At 36.6% G+C, this 25,959-nt stretch overlaps 1 protein-coding gene across 2 annotated transcripts in view; it reads left to right on the top strand.

Moving 5' to 3' along the window:
* Positions 1–590: 590 nt before the first annotated feature.
* The window catches only part of LOC120300776 (limbic system associated membrane protein), a 580,799-nt gene continuing 555,430 nt past the window's right edge, over positions 591–25,959 (top strand). Inside the window, exon 1 of one of the 2 annotated variants that reach the window (XM_039327222.1) lies at positions 591–1,466. In XM_039327222.1, the coding sequence (XP_039183156.1) occupies positions 1,312–1,466 (155 nt within the window). In that variant the 5' untranslated portion in view covers positions 591–1,311. The remainder of the gene's footprint in view (positions 1,467–25,959) is intronic. The other variant, XM_039327223.1, reaches the window with a different exon arrangement.

Here is a 25,959-nt window from a genome sequence, read left to right as displayed (position 1 = left end):
CACATGTAGAAGCAGTCAGCTTGGCAAGCCTGCCACTGGAATCCACAACCTCATGGTGCTTACCAAGCTGTAGCTACTCCTATATTCAGCCAATGCCTCAGAGGTTCAGTTCTGCTGAGCAAGGGAACAGCTCTACGGTTTCAGAATTAAAAAAGAAGAAATGTAATAATAGTATGGCTACTAACACTGAATGAAAGTTGACTATTTGTTTTTTCATTCTCACTTGCCCATTGTCACCTCACTACACTCCCCTCCCCCCTTCCCATAGCCTTTTGTTTTTCTTCCTTCCTTTCAGTTTCCCAATCCTTCCTTCTGACAGCCATCCCGTTTCCCTCCTTTTTTCTAACGGTCCACCAGCCCTCTTTCTAGAAGGGGGCAATGCCTCTAGCGAAGCTGTTGTCGTAACAACCTAAAAGAGCATCGGCGGTTTGGCCGGGATAGGCTGACCAGGCTGAGGCTCCAGGGGAGAAAGGGTGCGCGGCGCATCTGACGGAGTGGCTTCCTGGAGTGGGGAGGATAGACGAGCGCGTGGAAGCGAGTTTCCAACCGAGTCAGGCAGCGAGGAGACCCCTTTCTTTGCCCCCCACCCCCACCGCTGAGCCGCTCGCCCGTTCCCTCCTCCTTTCGCTCCGCCTGGGAAAGTGGGTTAGGAAGAGAGCCGAGCGCAGACTGCTGCGCCGCTCGCTCTAGCAAAAGCATCCACACGCTGGAGGAGCAGGAGGAGGGGGAGGCAGGCAGGCGAAGTCGCAGCTCGTCGCCTTAGGGGGCTCATTTGCCCTTTCGGAGCTCTTTTGGACGCCTTGATTTGTTTGCTTTCGTCTCTCTCCCTCGCCCCCCTCCCGTCGGGGTCTGGCTTCTCTGTTCCTACCCTCCTCTATTTTTTGTTTTGTTTTGTGTGTGTGTGTGAGAGAGACCACCTCCTCGCCTCTTTCTTCGTTTCCATCCCTGTCCGGCTTGTCTGGGGGAGGGGGGCAACTTAAACAAGCCAAAAGAGCGCGCGCGACAAACAACAAGACATTATATCTTTTCATCCCAAGGCATCGAAAGGGAGGGGGTTGAGGGACGAGAAGCGTAAAAAGAAGCCAGGAGGCAACGAGCGAGGACCAGGTCGGGAAGGAGACCCCCAAGAAGCCGAGAGAACTGATCAACTGGGCAGACAGAGTTGTGCGTTTTTTGATCGCTGGCCAGATATTACTGTACCTCTCTCGCCTGCTGCCCAGTCCCTGTTCTCTTTTCTGGGTTTAAGTCCACCATCCTCCAAGCACCGAGAGTGATTGAGAGAGAGGAAGTCCATCCTTTGCAACTCCAGCCATGGTGGGAAGGGCTCAGCCCGATCGGAGACAATTCCCGTTGGTCCTACTGAGACTGCTTTGCCTTCTCCCTACAGGGCTGCCGGTCCGCAGCGTGGATTATAACCGAGGCACTGACAACATCACGGTGAGGCAGGGAGACACAGCTATCCTCAGGTAGGGGGCGATCGGCCAACTTTTCTTACCGTCTTCTTGTCTCCCCGCTTGAGAGTCCTGACCGGGGCTGAGAGTGGAGGGCGGGTGGAGGGAGAGGCAAGCGTGTGCTCGTGATCCTCTGGATGTGACTAAGGTGTTCGTGTGACATTGATTTTGAGTCACCCAAGGCCGCTTGTCTCCCAAGTATAATTTCCCTACCCTGTTTCTCGGAGCAGTGTATCCAGCTCATCCTCTCCCTCTTCTCCAAATGCCTAGATTTGCCAGAAGCTTGAAAAGAACTTCCCATTGTACATTAACCGTCTGGCTGTTGTTTATTAAAAAAAATAAAGAAATAAGAAAATTCTGCTAATATATGATGTTTGTTGTGGAGTAAATAGGATTTGCAGACAGTCTTCAAAAACTTGTCTTCTACAGCTCCTGAATGATTATATAAAATATATCTAAATGTGCTTTGAATGGAGCTGTTTTTATTGGATCATTTCTGTTGCTGATCTTCCTGACATCTCTGTGTTAGTTGGTTATCCAGACAAAGTGAAGGAGAAAATAAGTATCCAGAAGGGAAAAATGCAAGTTGCCTTTCCCTTCCTGCCAATATTTAAATGGCAGAAGAAACCCCTGAGCACCCACCCACATAATTTATTTATTTGAATTTTATCTTGATTTTTATTTTGTACTATCAAGTCAGCGTACATAATGTGAGAGGTCAGAGAAAAGAGTCATTATGGAAGTAACCTGTTTTCTTCCCTCTCCATTATCACACTCTTCTAAAATTTAAGCACTACTTAAGTGAATTATTTGCTAGTTGTTCTGGCTCTTGTACAAATGGATTAAAATCCATTTAACAATATAATTCATTTATGATGTTAAAAAAATCTTGGACAGCTTAAGTGCAATGTTGCAATTTCAAATGTGCATGGTTTCTAGTCAGGTGATTGCCTGTGTGGCTTGCTCTGTTGGTTTTCCTTGCTAAGCCTAGAAAGAGAGCTGAGTTCAGTGCATATGTGTGTGACTTGACTGACTGGTGATGGGAAGCTGCCTCTTGGTGTTTGTAGTGTCTGTTCAAATTGAGATTATATAAATCCTAGTCACTTTAAATCTTGAATTAAAACTCCCTCTTATTTATATAAATAGACAAATCCCTACATTGCAATCTGCTCTACTGTATTTAAACTTATATGTTATAGAAACCATACATGCACCAGTATCTGCATTCTGCATATTGTGGCAATAAAATTACGGGATGTGATTTAGAAGAGAGTAATTTATGCAAAGAACAGATATTGCACAGCTGTCAAAGATCCAGGGAATAGTTCTTCAGCAAACATAGTGACTACACAAAGTTTTTACTCTATTTCTGTGGAATTAAACTTGATAGCTAGTAGACTCTGCCTTTGAACCTCAGTATTTTTTCATCCACCTCTCTGTTTTGCAGTTGGAAGTACATTTTTATTACATGCAGGAAAATAGTATGTATTCCTTGTATTTTGAGCACATGATACTAGCGAGAGGGGTTTTAGAATGCAAAACAGTAGTCTTCTATTCATTTCATGAGCTAAGAGTATTCTGATGTTGGAATAAATATACTTTCAGCAGGACCATTCCTCAGCTCTTCAGCCTTGTTAACTTGCATGTATTATTTTCTACATGGAATAATAGGATTAAACAAGTAATTCATCTGATTTGCATTCTGTGATAGAAAGCTTATGCTGAGCCAGAAACACCAAACCTGAGTGTTATCTGTGACTTTAGAGATGTCTCTTTTCTCTCTCTCTCTCTCTCTCTTTTTTTCTCTATCCATGGCCCTTCCCTGTTGAGATTTAGTAGTTAACCCTTTTGGGTAGGGCTTTCCTGTTTTTCTAGTCTTTCATTTTAAATGCATAGTGTAGATCCTGGTTTGATCTCCCCTTTTCCTAAGTAGCACAGAAGGGAATATGTTCAGCTTCACTGTGTACATATGGCACTAGAGAAGTCGTTAAGCTCACTTACCCAGCTAGGGGTCATTGGATTTCTATTTCCCACTTAACCTTGCAGCTCTGAAGTTTATCTACAGATACAAGGTGCCCAGAATGCATTTGCTGCAAAGATGTATGCAGCCTGCAGGATAGTGGTGAAAGAACATTTACAGATTTTATTCTTTTTTAGAGTTTCTCAAATATGCATAGGTAGTGAGTTTCAGTAGGTATTTAACTCTGTGTTAGCATCTGAGGTCAGGGAGGGAGGGAGGGAGGAGAGGGAGAGGGAGAGGGAGAGGGAGAGAGAGAGAGAGAGAGAGAGAGAGAGAGAGAGAGAGAGAGAGAGAGAGATGTAATATGTATTGGCATCCAGCAGAGAGAGACACACTATGAAAAAAAAAGCAAGCACAATTCCTTCCTTTCATCAGCTTATCTCAGACAACAGTATGTCAACTTCCACGCATAATGATTTAACTAAGAAAGCCAAAGAGCTGTCTATAGAAGTCAGAGTTTCACCATTATGATTATTAAAAGGTTTGTATGCTTTATAAATTTTGCACATTCCAATTCAGATTTTATCTATCTTGGCTTGGAAATATATGCATGTTGCACATAAATTTGCTTACTTTAAAGTAATTACATTAAGGATGTGTTTAGTTAATACTGCAGCCCACAAATGCTGACAAGTACTGGCTGTACAGATTTTATGCTTTTCTGCACAGATGATGAAGACTGGCATAGTTTATTCATTTCTAGCACTATCCAAAATGTTCATTTGGGAATAAAAGATCTAGGATCATAGTTTCTGACGATACCACAATTTCCTTGCATTCAGGGTCTTATTTGTATAGATACATTGTACATTGATTATTTGTTCTCTGGAAAATGATAGAGACTAATTATCAGACCACCCTACTTGAAGTTGTGTTAACTAACTAAACCTCAATGAAGTGGAGATAGGGAGTGGTACTTATTTAATACACATTTTACTGCTTTTAAAATTGAAATCTTGTCAAGATAGTTTACAATATGATTAGTACAATTAAAAATCAATATGCTAAGATGACACAATCAAAAACCTTCAACATGACACACCTCTTTTTTTGCAAACACTTTTTTGTATATGAAAGTATGGGCAGATGCCCCATCAAAGTATCCTTAGCTAAAATTCTCCCTTCAAGTAACTTCTAGATGGAGGGGGTAACTTCAAATAAATCATGGAGAACTTGTGAGTCTTCATCATTTCCCCCCCTACTTGTTCTTAGTGAATTCCACACTAGTTTAAAAATCATATCTAAATATTTCCTGCTTTACACTTAACATCCAACTTTATCTCTCTGTGATTTTCCTCTTCATCTGAACCTATATTCCTGTAATTTAATAGAATTAAAGAATAATTATTGACTTTTACATAAAAGCTTTGCATAATCCAGCAACGTACATAGACTTGAACATACAGGTAATCCTTACTTACGACTACAACTGGAACTAGAATTTCTATTACTAAGCAAGATGGTTTTTAAGTGCAGTCATTAAGAAATATGGATTTTCTCAATGACTTTGCTTGTCAGAATCTGGCTGGGAAGGTTGCAAATGGCAATCACATGACCCCAAGATGCTGCAAATATCATAAATGCAGGCTGGTTGCTGTGCCTGAATTTTGATCATGTAATCAAGGGGTCACTGCAACAGTCATAAATGAGGACTGGTGATAATTCACTTTTCTCAGTGCTATGTAACTTCAAATAGTTGCTTAATGAATTGTTGTAACTCATGGACTATCTGTATACACTTCTATCTTATTCCTCTTGAGTGGATGACACTAAATCAGTGGAGGGCAACCATTCGTTGTTGAGGAACGCACTTAAGATATTTAGAGTAGAGCATCAGCTGGCATGACAGGAAATTCACTTGGCTACATGAAATCTTGCAGTTCTAGATTGCCTAGAACTGTGCAATTTTATATTACATCAGAAAGTAAGAAACATTATCTTTTTGAATAAGCCAAAATTAATTATCTTTTCTGGGAAAGATTGAGGGCAGTAGAATAATGGGACGTCAGGGAATGAGGTGGCTGGATGGAGTCACTAAAACAGTAGGCATGAGCTTAAATGGACTCCAGAAGATGGTAGAGGACAGGAAGGCCTGGAGGAACATTGTCCATGGGGTTGCGATGGGTCGGACACGACTTCGCAACTAACAACAACAACAACAATTATCTTGTTCATATTAAAGAAAAAAAATTAATACAGTAAGAATAGTTGTTTGATAGTTAAAGAAAAAAAAGTCTAACTGACTTATGACTATGAAAGCTGAGTTTCACTTCAGAATTTTCCATATCAGGTTTATGAAGCCTCTTTCTCCAAATTGTTGTTATACTGAAATTTATGAATATACAGTATACATTATGTGGCTTTATGCAAATAGAATTGAAGTAAATGAAATAGAACAGAATAACAGAGTTGGAAGGGACGTTGGAGGTCTTCTAGTCCAATCCCCTGCTCAGGCAGGAAACCCTATACCATTTCAGACAAATGGTTGCCCAAACTCTTCTTAAAAACTCCAAGTGTTGGAGAACTTCTGAAGGCAAGTTATTCCACTGATTAATTGTTCTAACTGTCAGGAAATTTCTCCTTAGTTCTAGATTGCATCTCTACATGATTAGTTTCCATCCATTGCTTCTTGTCCGGCCTTCAGGTGCTTTGGAGAATAGCTTGACTCCCTCTTCTTTATGGCAACCCCTGAGATATTAGAAGACTGCTATCATTTCACCCCTAGTCTTTCTCTTCTTTAAACTAGATTCATTAAATAAAACTCAAGTGCTGTTTCTTATGATGAATGGTGAAATGTGAGACCAATGCACATAATTTATTAAAAACGATTTATTTTAAGCTTACCTCTCAAAAGGGATCCTAGTATTTGAAGTTAGTGATTAGTAAAATTGTTATCTTTATAAATATCTAATAAGGATATTCAATGGTGTGGTGTTTGCGTTGTCTTTCCATGTGGAGTGGTATACCTCATCCAACACTATATAATTGTAAAAAGTTGTATAGATATAACTTATCCGTTTATAATGAGATATACTGGAGTTTACATTTTTTTAAAAAAATACATGAAGTGGAGATGTGACATTTTATTTTATTTTCTAAGAAACAATCTTCAAAATGTATTGCCTGTATCAATTCATGTACAAAACACTTACATTTCATTGCATTTATATAGCTAAATTTTAATATCCATCTTCCTGCTAAGATACCATAAGTGGTCTAGGGAGAATAAAGCTAAATGCAAGCTACTATATTTAGAAACTGTAAAATATAAATTTAGCCAAGAAAGACTACTACTAGTGGATTTAACCAATGTATTTGAAACTATTATTTATTCTTAGCCTAGAACAACCCACCATGGATTCACCCCTGTATTAAATCTACTCCTCTAGCCAGTGTAGATTTGTAGGTGGTTCTTTTTTAACTTCTTAGCCAAGGTCTAGGAAAGAGAAATTGGCCCAACATACTTCCATGTTCTGGGTACAACCAGAACTGAGTGTCTTATTCCTAGTCCAATATGTTGCCCATGCTTGCTGCCATTCACAATATTATTGATAGTTATCAAATCAATAATATCAAACCAAATTCACTGTTTTGCTGAATAACACACAGGAGTATGTTGTAAATGACTCTATTACAGAATTCACTCGACAGTAGTCTTTCAGTGTCTAAGGGGAGAGCTATCAGATCTGTGTCAGCAATAGCTGAAAGATATACCACTGAAGGGAAAGATTTCTGTCCTATGTCAAGTAGAACTTGACATTTATGGAAGACTAAGCTTTTTGCTGCCTCATCTTTGCCAGAATGGAAGCAGTGGCATTGTGGAAGATCCGTTTTCTTACTTATTGCTCTTAGGCCTTGTCTTACCTGGCATCTTTTTGATTTCATGCTGGTGTTCTGTATAATCTGACCTTTTGTAGCTTTCTGCTTTTAAGTGTGTCCAAAAAGAGATAGATTACCTTTCTCTCAGTCTTTACTGCTGTCTACCGAATCAGCTATAGTTACCATATCCTAACTGAAGACAAATTGTGCTAAGTACCAATTCCTCCTACAATTAAGACAGGATGATAGAAAAACCATTTATCTAGCAGCAGATAGTGGGTTGCAACTACTTTCAATTACTTTAGGAAAGTATTTATTTTTGGAAAATAGAGTACTATTAAAATATAGAATAGAATATAAGTAGTTATTTCTTTTGTGAGGTAAATTTATTTGAATTTAAAGTTTAGGCAAAGGGACTCATTAAAGTTTATTTTTGAATTCTGAATTCTTCTCTAGTACTCTGTATGGCAGTGGCCCCCCAACCTTTTGAGCACCAGGGACTGGTTCCATGGAGAGAGGTTTTTCTGCGGACTGGAAGGGGCGTGGTTTCATGTCCTGCCTGCATCCCGCGAATGGGGCTTTGCTTGTTAGAGCAGACCAGTTTGTGGCATGCTGTGGCCCAGTGCCAGTCCAGAGACTGGGGGTTGGGGACCCCTGCTGAATGGCACAGAGAGACTTAAAAACAAAATCAATTGTCATCTGTCTTTCAACAGAAGAACAACTATAATAACTAGTTGTTATTATAGTCAATTTATAAAGGAATAGTTTCAATTTCCTTTTGTAACTGCCACCTAGAGAACTGGAAAAACATTTTTTACTTGCCTGCCATTGCTATTTGCCAAGAAAACACTGGAGAGAGGAACTGGATTGATGAACTGATGGACAGTTCTTTACTCCTTCACTATTAACTTTCTAATTTAGATAGCGCAGGATTATCAAGTGTTTAGTATTTTCCAAATAACATATTTGTTACAACATTTCTATTCTCCCAAATTAATAGACTCTAAGTGGATCACCATATTCTATAAACAACAATACGGATAATTATTTAAAACATTTTAATATGATAACAGTAATATGCATTAATCATCATTAATCTAATAATTGAACAAATTAATTGAATATATTCTATCAGTGAGGTTCAAGACTATAGGCAAGATTTTTTTTTTATTAGTAGTTTTGTTAGTTTGAAGGTTAACATTTTGTCATAACTTATTGGAACTGTTTTAAACAAGTTAAAAAATAGAAAAAAACACAGAAAATAAAATTAAGAAAAAGAGAAAATGCAGTAGGTAAGAAAAGAAAAGAAATATTTTAAAAATGACTTCCAATAAGTGTTTTCCGGTGAAACCGGTCTATCCGGGCAACCTGGTCTACCCCAAATAGGGGACGGAGCATACTGCTTCCGCTTTCACCTTTCAGCCCCAATCTATGAGCCTTCACAGGCAGTCACTTCTATGACAGACTATTTGTGCGTTAAATTTAAATTTACCAACAGTTTCTCTTTAATTCTTTGTCGGTAAATTTAAATTAAACACACAAATGACTTCCAATCTTTCTTACAATAGTTAAAAACATACTTTTTGTCACTCCGCCCCATCATTCACTTCTTCTCATATTCAGTCCAAATCCAGAAATCATCAAGTTATTTTTATCCATTTTTAATAAAATGCTTATAAAAGGTTTCTAGACTTTTAAAGAAGTTCTATTGTTTATCTATAATAAAAAAATCATTTTCGTCATTTCTGCTAATTATTTTATCTTCACAATCCAATCTTCAATGATTTTATAGTCCATACTCTTAGCAAGCTTCTTCCCTGCAATTAATTTTAAAACTTTTTGATTATTTATTTCTTTATTTTCCTTGGGTCAAAATGACATTCACCAAGTGATGTACTTGCTCTGTAATTTAGAAGATATCTAAGTCAAAGTATTTACATCCTAATTGCTTTGGAAAGTGGAGTTTGAGTCAAGCCCAGTGTCCTTAATGCACGTTCTGCATAAGATTGAGAGCTTGATCTTTCTTTCTCTCTTGGTGCTTGATCTACTGTTCATCCACAGGTTCCCTTCAGATCCTGTGGGTTTGGAGTGCATATGAGTGATTTTGTAGCTTCTCCTTTATACAGAGAAATTCTGCAGAACTAGGCTGACTGCCAATCACTGGACTTTGCCTCCAATTATTTGAGATATGTCAGTGTTCCATTTTCACCATTTCTCCTACCTTGGAGTCCACAAGGTCAACATTTTGGAGACAGGGAGGGAATAGAGAGAAGAACTGGCTGTGTGAAAGAATGGCTAGACAACTTCTAATTAAAAAATAAAGTACCATTTTGAGAAAAAATGAAATTTAGCAGCTTCAACCCAAAGACATTCATTTTAGAAAGTTGAAAATATCCTTTCAAACAATTGTTGACTCCTGGTGACTGCCTGGATTAGTCTCTGCAGTTTTCTTGGAAGATTTTCAGAAATGGTTTGGCATTCCTAAGACTGAGAGAGAATGACTAGCCCAGGATCACTCAGCTGGCTTTGTACCTTAGTGGATAAGGCACCAGCCTTATAATCTGGTGACTTAACCCAGGGGTGTGAAACTCAATTTCATTGAGGGCCGCATCAGCATTGCAGTTGCCCTTGGGGGGCTGGGTGGGTGTGGCCAAGATGGGTGTGGCCTACTTGTGGGCGTGGATGGAGTTGTGTGGCCTACTGGGTGTGCATGGCCAGCTCTACGTTCACATCAAGGGTGCCTGTGGAGGCTTGGGCAGGAGTGGGACAGATCTGAAGGTCTGTGGCAGAAAAGGGTGGGACCGGGGCAAGTGCCAAGGCATAGTCCATTTCTTCACTCCTCACAAAGGATGACCCCTCCCCAGCATGCACCCAGGGGGCGGGGCTGACGCGGCAGGGGCTGGTTCCTCACTGTTTCTAGACAGCTTTGTAGAGTTAAGACTGAATGTACTTCAGCATAGATGGCCACCACAAAATTGTTCATTGGCTCCTGGCTGGCCTGGGCCAGGGCCAAGGCAGTGGGGACCTTTCCCTCACTGTTTCCAGGATGGCTTCATGGGTCACATGAAATCACTTTGCAGGCCGCATCCGGCCCCCGGGCCTTGTGTTTGACATGTCTGCCTTAACCACTACCATACATTGGTTTACCAAGATCTTTTGGTAATAAACACAAATGCAGATATTTCTAGAACCAAAGATGTACCTAAAATTTCTTCAAGTAGAATAGTTATATATAACTATAGTTATATATCTTTAAAATTTCATAAACTTGTAACATTCAGATAAAAGGAAGAAATCTATAAATTAATTTACTATTGTAGTCTATTATCAATTTTTTGAATACCAGTCTACACTTTAGACTCTTTCATCTGTTACATAAAATAGAACAGATATAGCTGTAGCAAGAATGGTTCGCATGAGTATTATTACATTCATACGTATGGATAGAAATATAGATATAATATCTACACTTCAAATATTTACTCAATAAACCAATGTTCAGTGTGCAGGAAAAGGATATGGACTATTATTCCTGCATGCATGTATTTATTACTTAAAACTGTTAAATAGCATTTAAAAACAATTCACAGAAAGTGGATATTTAAGAAAAGAGGGTTTTCATTGTTTTATCATCAATAGAGTTGTAACTAGTGAACCAGATTAGTGGTAACAGGGATCTTTCTATTCATTATGGAAGACTTCTGGGTATGTTAATCTAGTTATTATTATATCTCTACCTGTTTTTCCCAATATATTCTTATATTCTTGATGGGTTTAAGATGAACAAGCAAAAAATTCAAACTGAGACAACTCAACCCTTAAGAAAAGTCTTCTAATTTTAATAAATTTAGGATTAGAAAATTTGTGTTCTAAATTAGAAATATTGTTTTATACAGTTTATAAGTCAGCAACTATTGAACACTATTCCATAAGCTATACCACAGAAAGGAGAACCATTGGCATAACCAATCAAATAGATGATCATCTAAAGAAATCATAATATACTTACATATCCCTATTGTTATAGCAGAAACAGTATGTATGAAGTCACTATAGAAATACAGCCTTTGGAAGTGAAGCATAAATTGTATACTCTCTTATAAGAATGTAAAAAAAGTTCATAATGTAAGGAATGATAAAAGAAAACAATTCTCTAAAGCATGTTATTTTTTTATTGGTTTCATATATATATTCCAAACACAACATCAAAACTTTAGATATACACACCTAACAGACAGATATATGCACAGTGGGCAGGAGAGAATCTTGTAAAATATATTTTATACCCCAGAATTTTTCAGAGACACTGTCTGGAGTTTGGAATATATGCACATAATAATGCATATGTCATCTCAGAAGTATATTTTCAGGGACTTAAGGTAGGTGGGTTAACAAATCAAAGATGACAGTTACCTATGAAAACAACAGCAAAATTAGTGATTGATATACATGTAGTGATATCTTATCTAATTTATAACTTACATTGAAGACAATGTAAGGAAAAAATGTATTCATTGTATTTTCTTGGTTCAAAGCTGTTCCCTTGAGTCTGAGCACCCCTTCAATTTATTGCAAAATACCTTATGCTTCCCATTTAGAGATTAGAAAATAGAAGACTGTCAATTCTAGTCCTGCCTTTTACCAGCTGGGTGGCCTTGGCCCAGTCAGTCTGTCTCAGCCCTAGAAAAAAGACAGTAGTAAGCCACTTCCAAAAATTTGCAAAGAAAACTGCAGGAACTAGTTCAGTCAGTTGACAGGAATCGACACTGATTCCAAAGGCCAAAAATAAATACATTTAACAAAAATAATATAACCATCCAAACTACATATTTTATACTCCACAGATGGGTCCTGGGACAGAAACCTCCAATTAGTAATTGATAACATTGTGTATCAGTTCTCATTCAACCAGATCTAGAAAGCATTGGAACGCGGACATATAAATCTTCAACACATAGTAATAGTGGCAATAATATTATGTATTATTTCTTTAGTTTGCTCCTCCTCTTTTACTTTTAAATAGTTTGTAAATTGTTTTGTCTTGTATTTGTTTTTGATTAAAATAAACTTGGACTTGACTTGGATATGTTCATTAATATTAATCAAATACCCAATTTTTAAAGACTATATAGCAGGGGTGTCAAACTGCCGGCCCACAGGCCAGATGCGTCATATCAAAACTGCACCCACCCCATTGCTAGCAATGGAGAAAAAGTCACCATATGTTGTGACATATCACGTGATGTTGCGAGTTTGACACCCCTGCTATATACATACTATCAATCTATCCAAATATTATTTTATCAATCTTTCCAATTTTGGGGGAATTCAATTTTCTATATTATGCTGGTGAGTATATGTTAGAAAATCTTTGAACATTTTATCTCCCTTCCCACCTCAACTTCTGATGAGGAAATATGTGCCATTGATAAACTTCTCTTTGAAGCTTTTACAGAAGTACCCATATTAACAATAGCAATAGCACTTAGACTTATATACCACTTCACAGTGCTTTACAGCCCTAAGAGGTTTACAAAGTCAGCATATCTGAGTCCTTATTTTACTGACCTCAGAAGGATGGCAGGCTGAGTCAACCAGTGAGCCAGTGAGAATCAAGCTGCTGGTAGTGGAATGCAGAGTTAGCCTGCAATACTGATTTCCAACCACTACGCCACCACGGTTCTGTTCACACTCAGGTGATAGTAGCCTTTTTCTCGGTGACTATAGAAGGTTAAAGACCTTGTAACAGTTCTGATTAGCTTTAACTATAGCAGATGACTACAGAAGACTTTATTTTTTACATGACCTGCTTCCTGTGTATTTTCCACTGTCAATCTTAAGTATAAAAACCTGATGTCCATACACGCTTTACTAAACAAAATCCATTGGCAGGAAGTATTTATGGCTTTCCCTTATTAAGCTAACAGGCACTTAGCCAATTATTCAGTCACAGTTTCAGCTGTATTTATGAAGAAAAAGGAAGCGGTGCAAACAGCTTGTGTCTTTGGGTTTAAGCTGAATCCTTGTCTATTTTTAATCTTCTGTGTTTCAAACTTAAGGGAACAAACAAGGCTGACAGGAAGGTAAGAAAACCGAGTACTCCAGAAGTGATAACTTATAGAATATCTTAAAACCAAGGATTGTTGTACCTGTGTGTTCATATGCATGACTTTAAAATTTTCTGAAATGAGAAGAGAACTGAAAGAACTATAACAGTTCTAGTATGTGAAAATAAATTAACATGTTTTATGATCCTGCATAATTTGTATAATGCCCACAACAGAAAACTGAGAATAGAAAGTAGTAGCAGAAGCGTTAAAATGCTGTAATTTTGTGTCTATGTTCTATTTATTCCAACTATAATACCACAAAATCTATTTTAACAGTTTGATAAATGCAGTCACCATAGTAAAATGGGAAAGACCAATTGCTTATTATGTTCTACCCTTTAGAGGATTGAGATATGGAATTAGGCAGCATTGGGAAACAAGCATATTTATTTACTTGAAGGCAAGGAGTTCTTAGTCCTACAGCTCACATACATTAGTTGCATTGTAAGTTTAGCTAATATTGTTACACAGCTTATTGTTAAATCAACTTCATAATATAGGCTTGTATTTTATTTTATTTTATTTTATTTTATTTTTAAAAAAGATAAAATAAAACAGTCCCACATTCATAGAATCATAAAGTTGAAATGGACCTTGAAGGTTTTAATCCAACTCCCTACTCAATGCATGAATTGTCATACTATTCCAGATAAATGACTATTTTTCTAGAAAACTTCCACTGATGGAGCACTGACAATTTTAGGAGTCAGACTATTCTGTTGCTTAATGGGTGTCATAAGCAGGAGATTACCCCTTATATAAAGTTCTCCGTTAAGTTTCTACCCTTTGGTTCTTTTACATCCTTGGATAATGTGGACAGTATGTGCACACCCTTTTTTCTATAATATCATTGCATGTATTGGAAGACTACTATCATATCTCCCCCTAACCTTTTCTTCTTTATGTAAGCACAAGTTCCTTTAAGCTCTCTTCATTTAGCTTCCAAACTCCTTACCATCTTTGTCACTATTCTCTTTTTCCAATTTCTCAGGGTCTGTTTTGCATTGTGTAACAAAACTGAACATAGTATTATAGGTATGGTCTGACCAGTCCATCATAAAGCAAAACTATCAATTCCCTTGATCTTGACACTATCCCTTACTGATGCAACCCGACAAGTTGGCTGTTTTGGCACATTTGTGGTCATGCTTAAACTGTGGCCTACCAGGGCTCTCAGATTTCTTACAAATATTATTTCTAAGTTAGGTACTACCTATCTTATATCTGTGTATCTACTTACTATTTAAGTGAAGCACCTAACAGTTGTCCTTATTAAGCAATACTTTATTGAACAGAGCCTATTACTGTTAGGCCTAAATGTTCAAATATATTGCAATCTTTTTGAATCTTAATCCTGTCTTTTCCCCCTACTCCCACTTTGTGTCATCCACAAGTATTGTGATTATCTCTTCTATTCCTCATCTAAGTCATTTATGAAGTTTTTGAAGAGTCAGGACCCAAGACAGAACTCCATGGTATTGCATTGCATACTTTCTTAATGATGAAATATAAGATTTTGTTCTATGCAGCCAACAAATTCTGCTACTCTTATTATTCTTATTAATTTATCTATTATTATACAACAATGTTGTATCTAATTTAAATTTTAATAGTGAGTTCTGATGAAATAATTTTTGATTCATTTATTTTTATTTAACTTGGACACAAAACTATTTGCAAACATTTTGGCTCCAAACCTCAGAATCCCTTTCCCAAGAATTAAAAAAATAATAATTTGCAATTTTCCTGTTTACCAAAGAGCAAACTTGTGTGTTCTTGTGATCCCTCTGTTATAGGCATCATATGAGTATTTGTCTTGGTTGAGCAATTTTGTGTACAATCTGGATGCCAGAGGATACCATCAGAACCTATTCTCACTTTTAGTGAGTAAGTGAACAGAAAGAGGTAGGATATAGTGCTATCCATAACATATAAATCTATTTGTATTTATCACTCTGTTACTGTAGATAAGTAAAGTAAAGAATTAGTGACAGAAGAATTTCAGAGAAAACATTTTCATCTGTGTTTTTCTGCAAAATGTCAATGTGATACAAAGTGACAAACACAACCTGTTCAGCCTGTTGAGAGTTGAAAGGACTAAAGCCATACCCTGCTCTGATTCAGTCATACATTACAGCAGGGTGAACAAATTTTGTTTGCCACTTTGTGGCATATTGACCCTGACAGTTATCAGTATCAAGTACAAAATGTGTCAACAGAAAGGCCTGGATGATGAGTAAGTGGAGAAATCTGGTTAACAATAGCTTCAGGAAAAATATATACCCAACACTGATCTGTGGTTATATCAATGTTACAAATCAATTCCACTATAGTTTTCTTACATGCAGATACATTAACCTGAAATTAATTCTTAATGTTTTGCTATATTTTATTTTATTAAATAAATTTCTTTTCATAAATACAAAACAGGGATTCAACTTTTTTAAAAAAAGGTCAACAATCCTTTAATATTCCCTATTGTAAACATCACTATATAAATAATATTTATTTAATTTGCTTTTTGCCTGCATCCTAACAATTTTTATGGGGAAAAATGGAGGAGAGAGAGAGAGAGAGAGAGAGAGAGCCAGACAGATTGCTTGCTTACCAATTACTCATTCAGTGACTGTTCAAAGTTATAGTGGCAATGAAAAGGAGAGCTATGACTTGTCCTCAAAGTTGTGGCCATTACAGTGTTGCTGTAATCACATGATTGTAATTTTGGCATTTGGCAACTGGCATGCATTTGTGATGGATGCAATATTCTGTGGTCACATGATCATTATTTGCAAACTTCACAGCTGGCTTCCCACAAGCAAAGTCAATGGGGAAGCCATCACATAGTCGCAAATCACAGTCACATATTGTTATATATAACTAGAGTGACTCACTTAACTATTGCAACCGGAACTGATGAACTGGTATAAGTCAGGTGTGATAACATGAGATTTCACTTTATATTGTTTAGTGATTTAGTTGTCAGCCCAGTTGTAGTCAATAAGTAAGGACTGCCTGAAGATAGAGATTGAACACCTGGAGAAAAGGTGAAGTAGAACCTGTTTTAGGGCAACTAGATTCTAAGTGTCTGGAGCTACCAGCAAAAGTAACTGATTTAGCCTACTTTACCTCTGTCCCAAAAGTGAAATGTCTAACTCCTATATAGAATGTTAAACGTAAAAAAAACTTACCATTCTGTTTTCATTCACCCCATAGAGTATCCATCTTAGTAGGAACACCATTTGGAATAATAATTCTGTTGCAAACATTTCCAGAATTGTGTAATAATGAATCAGCATACCTTGCTTGTCAAACTTATTCTTTAACTATTAAGAGTTGTTTGTCAATAAAATGGGTGTCATATAAACTTAATAAATAAAATTAAAAATATATAAAAACATGGCTTGTAGAATTTGATGTATCAGGCTAGAATTACGACAGCAATTTGGAAATAAACCTCCATTTGGTTATCAATGATAGATACTTGCAGATACAGAACTTTTATTATACACATTAGAAAACTACAACATTACATTGTTTTTTGACATAATCGCCATTCAAACACTTGTCATAACGTCTTACAAGGTTTGAAATTCCTTAGTAGTAGTCGCTTGGTACCAAATATGGGCTATGGGGAGTGTGTGATCAAAAACATCCCAACAGAACTGCTTCAAAAGGTATTGGGTGTGTCTAGCAGTATGCGGGCAAGCGTTATTATGAACCAACACCACAACGGAAGTGGTGCCATTGAAAATCCTGCCAAATGTGAAGATGCCAAACGAGTACTGCTAGTGAAGTTCATGGAGCTTGGTTCAACCATCAGTTCAGAAGTCTACTGTGAAATGTTATGAAAACTCAGATGAGCCATCCATAACAAGTGTCACGGCATACTGACTTCTGGTGTGGTGTTGGTTCACGATAATGCTCATCCGCACATCACTAGATGTACCCAAGAACTTTTGAAGCAGTTCCGTTGGGATGTTTTTGATCATCCCCCCCCCCATAACAGATTTGGTGCTGAGCAACTACCACTAAAGAATTTCAAACCTTGTAAGATGTTATGACAAGTACCTCAATTTGAATGGCAATTATGTCGAAAAGTAATGTTGTAGTTTTCTAACGTGTATAATAAAAGCACTTATGTGTGAGTATTTGTCATTGATAACCAAATAGAGGTTCATATCCGAATTGCCCTTATATGACAATACAACTCCATCATCGTTCAAACACTCCAACTGAATGGTAGGGAGTAAATGGGTTTTTGTCTAGAACAAGTAAAGAAGTAAAATCTGATCTCTCTCTCTAAACTGGAAACTTTAGAAAAAGTAGCTCACAAGTGTTTTTTTATACGCACTTATACTGCCCTACTGATGCTGATATTGAAGTCCATCAATATATTATGTCTCAGTTGTAAGAACAGATATTTTGCTTTAATAAATAAAAGATTACTATGTATTACATACAGTATGTACTATAACTGTATGCTATGGAATAGTGCTGTTCAAAGTTACTATTGTATTATTTGTTTATTGCTTATTGTAAGAATGAGTTAAATTAGATTCCAAAACCTGTTTCATGAATATTTGCTCCAATACAAAAATGAAATCACTTCCATCTGCAGCTGTGTTTCTTTTGTATGGCTTGCTTGTTAATTTTTTCTTTTTTGCACAGAATAATTGAGCAACTGAGTTTAACTTATACTAATATTCATGGAAATCACATTTCAAACCATCAATATATAAGTAAACAATTTTACTGTGTCTCTGCAGCTGGCTGGTACCAAACACAAATGCATATACACAAATGTAAATACTTTCTGTCAATAACTCTCAGTGTCTCAAGTATGTTTTTAGTGCATATACACTTCTCTCAGTATTGCAATGAATAATAGTTTTGTTACTGCAGTGTCCCTGAACTAAGGAAAATAAATGAAGACGTTAGTCCAATAACAACATGGTCTACACATGCAATTATTTTATGTGACTGTGACCAAAAAAACCCCCAAACCCTTCCAAACACTTCACCCAGCTAGTGTTCTGGTAATCTGATTTTAATAAGAGCAATGCCTCAAGCAATCTGTATGAGCCTCCAGAAACAGAAAGGTTAATAATTTGAAATCCCTTGTTTGTTTCTGCTCTCTGATGGAGTCTCAGCTCTGAGGACCCCCTTATCACCCTCTTCTTGATTATGTCCCTGAAATCACTTCTAGCTGGTTGTAAGCAACCAGTGCACTTCCAGTGGCATCAGTAGATTTCATAAGGCTCCTGATTAAAAAATATATATACTTGGCCAATCACAAAATAGAAGATTGTGGATATATTGTACAAGGTTGCACTTTCTCTCTTTTTGAAAGAAAAAATATTGTATACTCTTATTTTTATATGTTTTTATAATTCTTAGTAGAAAAGCTCTCACTCTGAGATTGCTATACTTTATACAATGCATTCAGAAAGAATTCAGATCCTCTTCATCAATTTTGTTATGCTGATTCTACAGTTGTTGAGGTTCATTTTTTTCTCATTAATCTACACTCAGTACCCCGTAATGAGAAAATGAAAACAGAATGTTAGAAATGTCTGTAAATTTATTACAAAAACTGAAATATAATTTACATTGGTATAAGTATTCAGACCCTTCACTCAGTAATTTGTTGAAACACCTTTGGCAGAAATTACAGCCTCAAGTCTTTTAGGGTATGACGTGACAAGTTTTGCACACCTGGATTGGGGGATTTTTTTTGCCATTCTTCCTTGCAAATCCTGTCAACCTCAGTCAGGTTGGATGGCGACCATTGGTGGACAGCTATTTTCATGTCCCTCCAGACATGTTCAATAGAGTTCAAGTCAGGGCTCTGGCTGGGCTACTCTAGGACATTCACAGAGTTGTCCGTAAGCAACTCATGCATTGTCTTAGCTGTGTGCTTAGGATCATTGTCATGTTGGAACCTAATATGAGATCCTGAGCATTGATGAACAGGTTTTCATTGAGGATATCCCTGTACTTTGCTCCATTTAGCTATCCCTCAACCCTGACCAGTCTCCCAGTCCTTGCTTCTGAACAACACCCTCACAGCATGATGCTGCCACCATCATGCTTCACTATTGGGATGATATTGGGCAGGTGATGAGAGGTTCCTGGTTTCCTCCAGACATAATATTTAGACCTGAGGGCAAACTGTTCAATTTGGTTTCATCATACTAGAGAATCTTGTTCCTCACAGTCTAAGAGTCCTCCAGGTGCTTTTTTGCAAACTCCAAGTGGGTTTTCATGTGTTTTGTACTGAGAAGAGGCTTCCATCTAGCCACTCTATCATAAAGCTTAGATTGGTGGAGGGCTGCAGTGATGGTTGTTCTTCTGGACTCTGTCCCATGGGATTTCTGGAGCTCAATCAGAGTGACCATCAGGTTCTTGGTCACCTTTCTTACTGAATCCCTTTCCCCCCAATTACTCAGTTTATCGAGCGACCATCTCTTGGAAGAGTCCTGGTTGTGCCAAAGTTCTTCAATTTGAGAATTATGGAGGCCACTGTGCTTTTAGGACAGCGGGCAACTAAATTTCATTTTTGATGTGTGCTGTTGTGCCCACAGTAAAAAAATGACAATAAAGGTTATCTTATCTTGTCTTGTCTTATCAATGTAGCAGAAATTTTATTGCAGCCTTCTCCAGATCTGTGCCTTATAATAATCCTATCTCTGAGCTCTGCAGGCAGTTCCTTTGACCTCATGGCTTTTGCTCTGCTATGGTATGGATTGTCAGCTGTGAGGTCTTTTATAAAGAGGTGTGTGCCTTTCCAAATCATGTCCAATCGATTTAATTTACCACAAGTGGACTCCAATCAAGGTGTAGAAACAATATCAGCAATGATCAAGAGAAATGGGAGGCACCAGAGCTAAATTTCAAGTGTTGTTGCAAAGGATCTGAATCCTTATGCTAATGTGATATTTCAGTTTTTTCTTTTTAATAATTTTACAGACATTTCTAACATTCTGTTTTCACTTTGTCATTATGGGGTACTGAGTGTAGATTAATGAGAAAAAATGAATTTCAGAAACTGTAGAATCAGGCCATAGAAGGGGCTCTGAATACTTTCTGAATGCACTGTATATTTATACTTTTAATAAAAATAAATATTAGGCCACTATGAAATAGACCATCTTGTAACCCTCAATATTAGAAATGTAAACAATTGTTATTGTTTTTAATTAATGATTCTTATGTTGGCTACTTTTGCTAATTGTTGATCTGATTTCAATAAGAGTTATAATAAGTCTGTTTTTCATAGTATATAAATGTCTTTATTTTTATTTTATTTTGTGGTTATATTATTAAATACTAGTTAAAAATGAACTAGAATGTTAAATATCTAAATGGCATAGCATTGTTAAAGAAGGTAGGAAAATGACTTCTTCTAACAACTACATTGATTAGATCCAGCTATTGAATTGGTTTGAGGAAAGGGAGAACTTTCCATTATTCAGTTGGAAGAAAGAAACATAATCTACTGAATGATCATCCATTACAAAATTATTTGTATATTTGTAGGGTATATCTTAGTCAGTCATAGAGATTGATGCAAACCTAGTGATATAGTTTTTCTGTGTAAATTTTAGGGTTGCATTGAGTTGAGAGAGAAAAATAGGGGTGCTTTTTGAGTCTTTTTGCTATTTCTGGCTACAATTCTATAAGACTGCTGTTGTTCACTGTAAGGGGAGTTGAGCACTCTGTAGCATGCTATTATTTATTCAATTCCTCTCCCCCCATAAATTTGATTCTATTAATCTTGCAACAACTTTTTAAAGATAGCCCAGATAACAAAGAACAACTAAGGTATTTTCGCCAAATCAAGTTACTATGACTCTGGGACACAATTCCATTTCCTGTGTCTGTTAAAGATATTGAAAATAATATGGTGGTTTTCTACATTGTCCATTATTACCTCTCATTTTGAAGGAATATATTATATTTAAAAAAATAAATAAGATTGAAATCAGCTTCATATTTATCATCAACAAAGAAATACTGTCTATCCTTTTAACATCTATGTGATTCAATATGATATTTATTTTGTTTGGAATTGAAGAGCATATTTTCTTACCTGGTGTTCTCCTGATATGTTGGACAGGTCCCAAAGTTTTCAGTTAGTGGGGTTAATAGGAATTATGAAAATTATGAAAACTGTAATGCAGCACACTGATGCTAGATATAAAAATGAGTGATAGTCTGAATTATGTAGTATATTATTTTGTGGAGTTTATTAAACATTTAAAGAGGTAACAGTATGTTGCTAAGTCATGATGTAGCTCTATAAAAGATTAAAATAATTGGAAAATCACTTTTCATGCAGGTTTATAATAGTTGTTCACCCCTCCCCTATTATGTATTCTCAATTTAAAGAAAGGTTAATACTGCCTAAAGAGAAATATACAATCTAAAAAATGTACTGTAAGCAAGGAGTGAGGTACACTGTGTATAGAACTCAACAAGGTTTATGCATGTAGAAGCCCAATATGAACTTTATTTCCTTGTAAATAAGAAACAAAACATAAGGATGGCAACAGCTCCTTTTTAGTTATTTTCACAGGAGCTGAGATAATATCCTAGAGTCCATGTGAGATTTCCCAACTCCACAGTTAAATCTTTATTAATGGAGAAAGGAAATCCATATGGATCAAGCATATGTACAATCAAATGAACATCTAGTTCTTGCTTGAGGCCATCTGCCTAGTTAAGAATCTTACAGCATGGGATTTATAATTCTGTCCTGTAGGAAGCTAATTTGCTAGCAGCTTTAGAATTTTAGCAAGACAAGTGAGACCATTGATCTATTTAGTTCAGTACCATCCATTTAGACTGACATTAGCTGGCCACATTTTTCAATAAAGAACATCTTCATTAGAGATGCCAGAAATTGAATCTTGCTCTTTTGCATGCAAATATTTTCTCTGCCATCATTTTGTAACTATCATTTTTCCTTAAGTTTTTAGACATTAAAAAAAAACCCACTATGCTTTGGTGTATTATGTTATAAACTGATGCCTACCTAATATTTTGTACATCAACTTGCATACAATCAGCATAGTTTTTTAAAAAAAATTCTAAAAAACACATACATGCCCTTTTTAAGAGAGGTATTTTGCAAAGCCAGGTGTGAACAATATTCTGCTAAGTATTAAAGCCGCTGCCTTTTTTGGAAACTTGCACAGCTACTTCAATGGCTGTTGTTAGTGTACGTATGTGTATGCATGGAAAACTCTTCTGTTGTGGGACTGCTACTGAAGAGAAGCAGTTGTATTTATTTATATTTCATATTTCTAAACTGCCCATCTTCCTCAAAGAAGGGCACTTTGTATGTAGACATGTAGCAGCTGCATGAACCTTCTGAAATACATGACTGCTTTAACATTTTCAAAAAAGGTGTTGTACTCTTGCCAGTATGTTTTATGAAGCAATTTTCTGAATGCTTTTTAAAGATCTATTTACTTAAATTAGGGCTGTAAAAGACTTTGGTTCACTTAAAAATGGCTATTCAATCAATCTTTACCTTACATGGGTAATGTATAGCCATTTTTTCCAAAAGATATAAAATGTATGAAAGATGATATATTTTTAGAGATATAAAATAGATTTGAACAAATCATAAGTCAAATTAGGCTGCTTGAACAATTTTTTTTCTTGTGATTAAAAAAAACAGTGGGATTTTCTCTATTGAATCTAGAACTTTTAAAGATGTCAGAAGCATATAAGAAGACTGCAGAAAGTAAACATACTTGCTAAAATTGAACATTAAAAATACTACCTTGCTTTTTACTTTTCTATATATAAAATGCACTGACTAGGCAAGAGTAGAAAGTAAGCTCTAAAAGGTTGACCTAGGAATGATTTAGCAAATCTTTTCCAGTCTCTGTAATTTAAAAAGTATATTTGAATATTTTGAATCAGTAATGGATAGGTTTTGTTGCCTTTTTCCTTTCTTAATTTCCTATTCACCAAAATACTTGTATTTGTATGTAATATCCATTAATTCACCAGGTTTCCAGTGCTTAGCTTAAAACTTTTTGTTTCCTATTCCAGTGTACTGGGTCAGTCTCTGTTTCTTGTAGTTACTCCCATCTCTGTGAAACCACTGTTGTCAAGGTTATCAAATAATTTGGATGTGTACAACATTTACTATCTATGCAATCATTTGAATAGGGAGAAGGGAAGAAATTAGGCATTCTTTTTTTCAATTTAAAATTATTCTGAAAGAGCTACTTTTCCAGAAAAAAACATCAAATTTAAGATGTAAAAAAGGTGTAGCTTCGAATCAATTTCCAATGATAGCAAGATGCATGAAAATTTGGAAACTTGTGTAGAGTTGGCTTCTTGAGACAAACTGGGTGATTTTATAAATAAAATCAGGTTAGAACCATTGTGTCAACGCTGCTAATATTGAATATTCTTGCTTTGACAAAATATGCAGAACTGTCTGGTACTTTTGGAGTTAATTCAGAGGAGAAGGGGAGAGAACAGAAAAGCGCTCCAAAGGGAACGGAAGTGAATCTTTGCCTTCCAGGTTAATTGGAAGATGTGAATCATGATAAAATAGGGAGAGGAAATGCCTGGAATGTTATGTGCAAAGGATAGGAAATTCAGATCTTGGCATTCTCCATGCCGTGCTGACACTAATAAAGGCTTTTTAGGTTAAAAAATGCCTGAACGTTCTTTGAAGTGTTTCATTAATCAGACACATGACACACTGCATCTGATTCAACATGCATATTAACTAAATACAATTTTAATGCTATGTATTGCAGAAAATAGTTTGGACTAGTTATATGACTGACTGAGCCCATATATATATGGCATACAATAAAAATAGACTGACCTGTCCTTCTTAATCCAAATATATCAGTACATGGAAATAAGGAATGTAATCATTGCTGACTCATAGATGTATGTGGCTATAAATAAGAGAGTCGTTTATTTCTTTCAACAAATGATCCAGCAAATGCCCCTCCATGACCAGTAAGGTTCCAGTGATGGAGCATCCATGATTTCTCAGGGCAAGCTGTTCCACTGGTTAATTGTTCTCACTGTTAGGAACTTTCCTTAATTCCAGTTGCTTCTCTCTTTGTTCAGTTTCCAACCATTGTTTCTTGTCCTGACCTCTGGTGCTTTGGTGAATAATGTGATCCCCTCTTCTTGGTGGCAACCCTTCAAATATTGGAATACTGCTATCATGTCTCCCCTATTTCTTCGTTTCTTTAGACTAGCCAAACCCAAGTCCTGCAAGTTGCTCTTCTCTAATTTTCTCCAAACTCTCAACATCTTTTTTTTTAATATGGTGACCAGAATAGGCTACAGTATTCCAGGAATGGTCTTACTAGGATTTTATAAAGTGGTACTAATACTTCAACTGATTTTGATTCTATGCCTCTGTTTATACAACCTAGAATTGTATTAGCTTTTTTGGCTGCTGCTGGACACTGCTGGCTCATAATCAAGTGATCGTCCACTAGGACTTCAAGGTCTCTCACAGTTACTGTTTTTTAAGCCAATCTGTACTTGTACAGTTACTGTTTTCTTGCCCAATCTGTACTTGTACCTTTGATGGTTCCTATCTAATTATAAAACTTTGCTTTTCTCTACTTTGAAACTCATTTTGTTGGATAGGGCCTATTGTTCAAGTTTGTCAAGATCTTTTTGGATCCTAGGTTTGTCTTCTGAGGAATTGGCTACTCCAGACAGTTTGGGGTCATCTGCAAATCTGATGAGTTCCCCTTCAATTCCTTCATCTAAGTTATTGATGAAGATATTGAAGTGTACTGGGCCTAAGACGGAACCTTGTGGTACCCCACTGCTTACTTCTCTCCATATGGATGTAGTACCATTGAGGACTACTTGTTGAGTACCGTTTGCCAGCCAGCTACAGATCCAGCTTTTGGTGATGTTATCTATTCTATTTTTTTCTAGCTTACCAAGGAGTAGGTTCTGATCTACTTTATCAAATGCCTTACTGAAATCTAAGTATACTATGTCCACAGCATTTTGCTGTTCTGCTAGTTTAGTCACTTTATCAAAGAATGAAATAAAATTGGTTTGGCATGATCTGTTTTTAACAAACCAGTGCTGGCTACTAGTTATAACTTTCTTTGCTTCTAATTATTCGCAGATCTGTGTTTTGATTATCTTTTCTAGGATCTTCCCAGGTATTGATGTTAAACTAATTGGTCTGTAATTTCTTGGATCTGTTTTTTTCCCTTTCTTGAAGATGGGAACCACATTAGCCCTTTCCCAATCCCAGGTACTTCCCTGCTGCTCCAGGATTTATGAAAGATGTGGTACAATGGTTCTGAGATAACATCTGCCAGCTCCTTAAGAATTCTGGGATGTAATCTGTCGGGTTCCAGTGATTTATATTCATCAAGGTTGGATAGGTATTCTCTTACCATTTTCTTGCTTATTTTAATTTTTGTTTCTAGTTTGCCTTTTGCAATGGTTTTTTTGATATGTTGGGCTATAGTTTTTTTTTTGTGTGTGAAGACTGATGCAAAGTATGAGTTAAGCAACTCTGCTTTCTCCC

This window comes from Crotalus tigris, unplaced genomic scaffold (assembly GCF_016545835.1).
Source record: "Crotalus tigris isolate CLP2741 ecotype Arizona unplaced genomic scaffold, ASM1654583v1 scf7180000024359.8030256, whole genome shotgun sequence".
Taxonomy (NCBI): Eukaryota; Metazoa; Chordata; class Lepidosauria; order Squamata; family Viperidae; genus Crotalus; species Crotalus tigris.
This window is presented reverse-complemented; position numbering and strand designations above follow the sequence as displayed.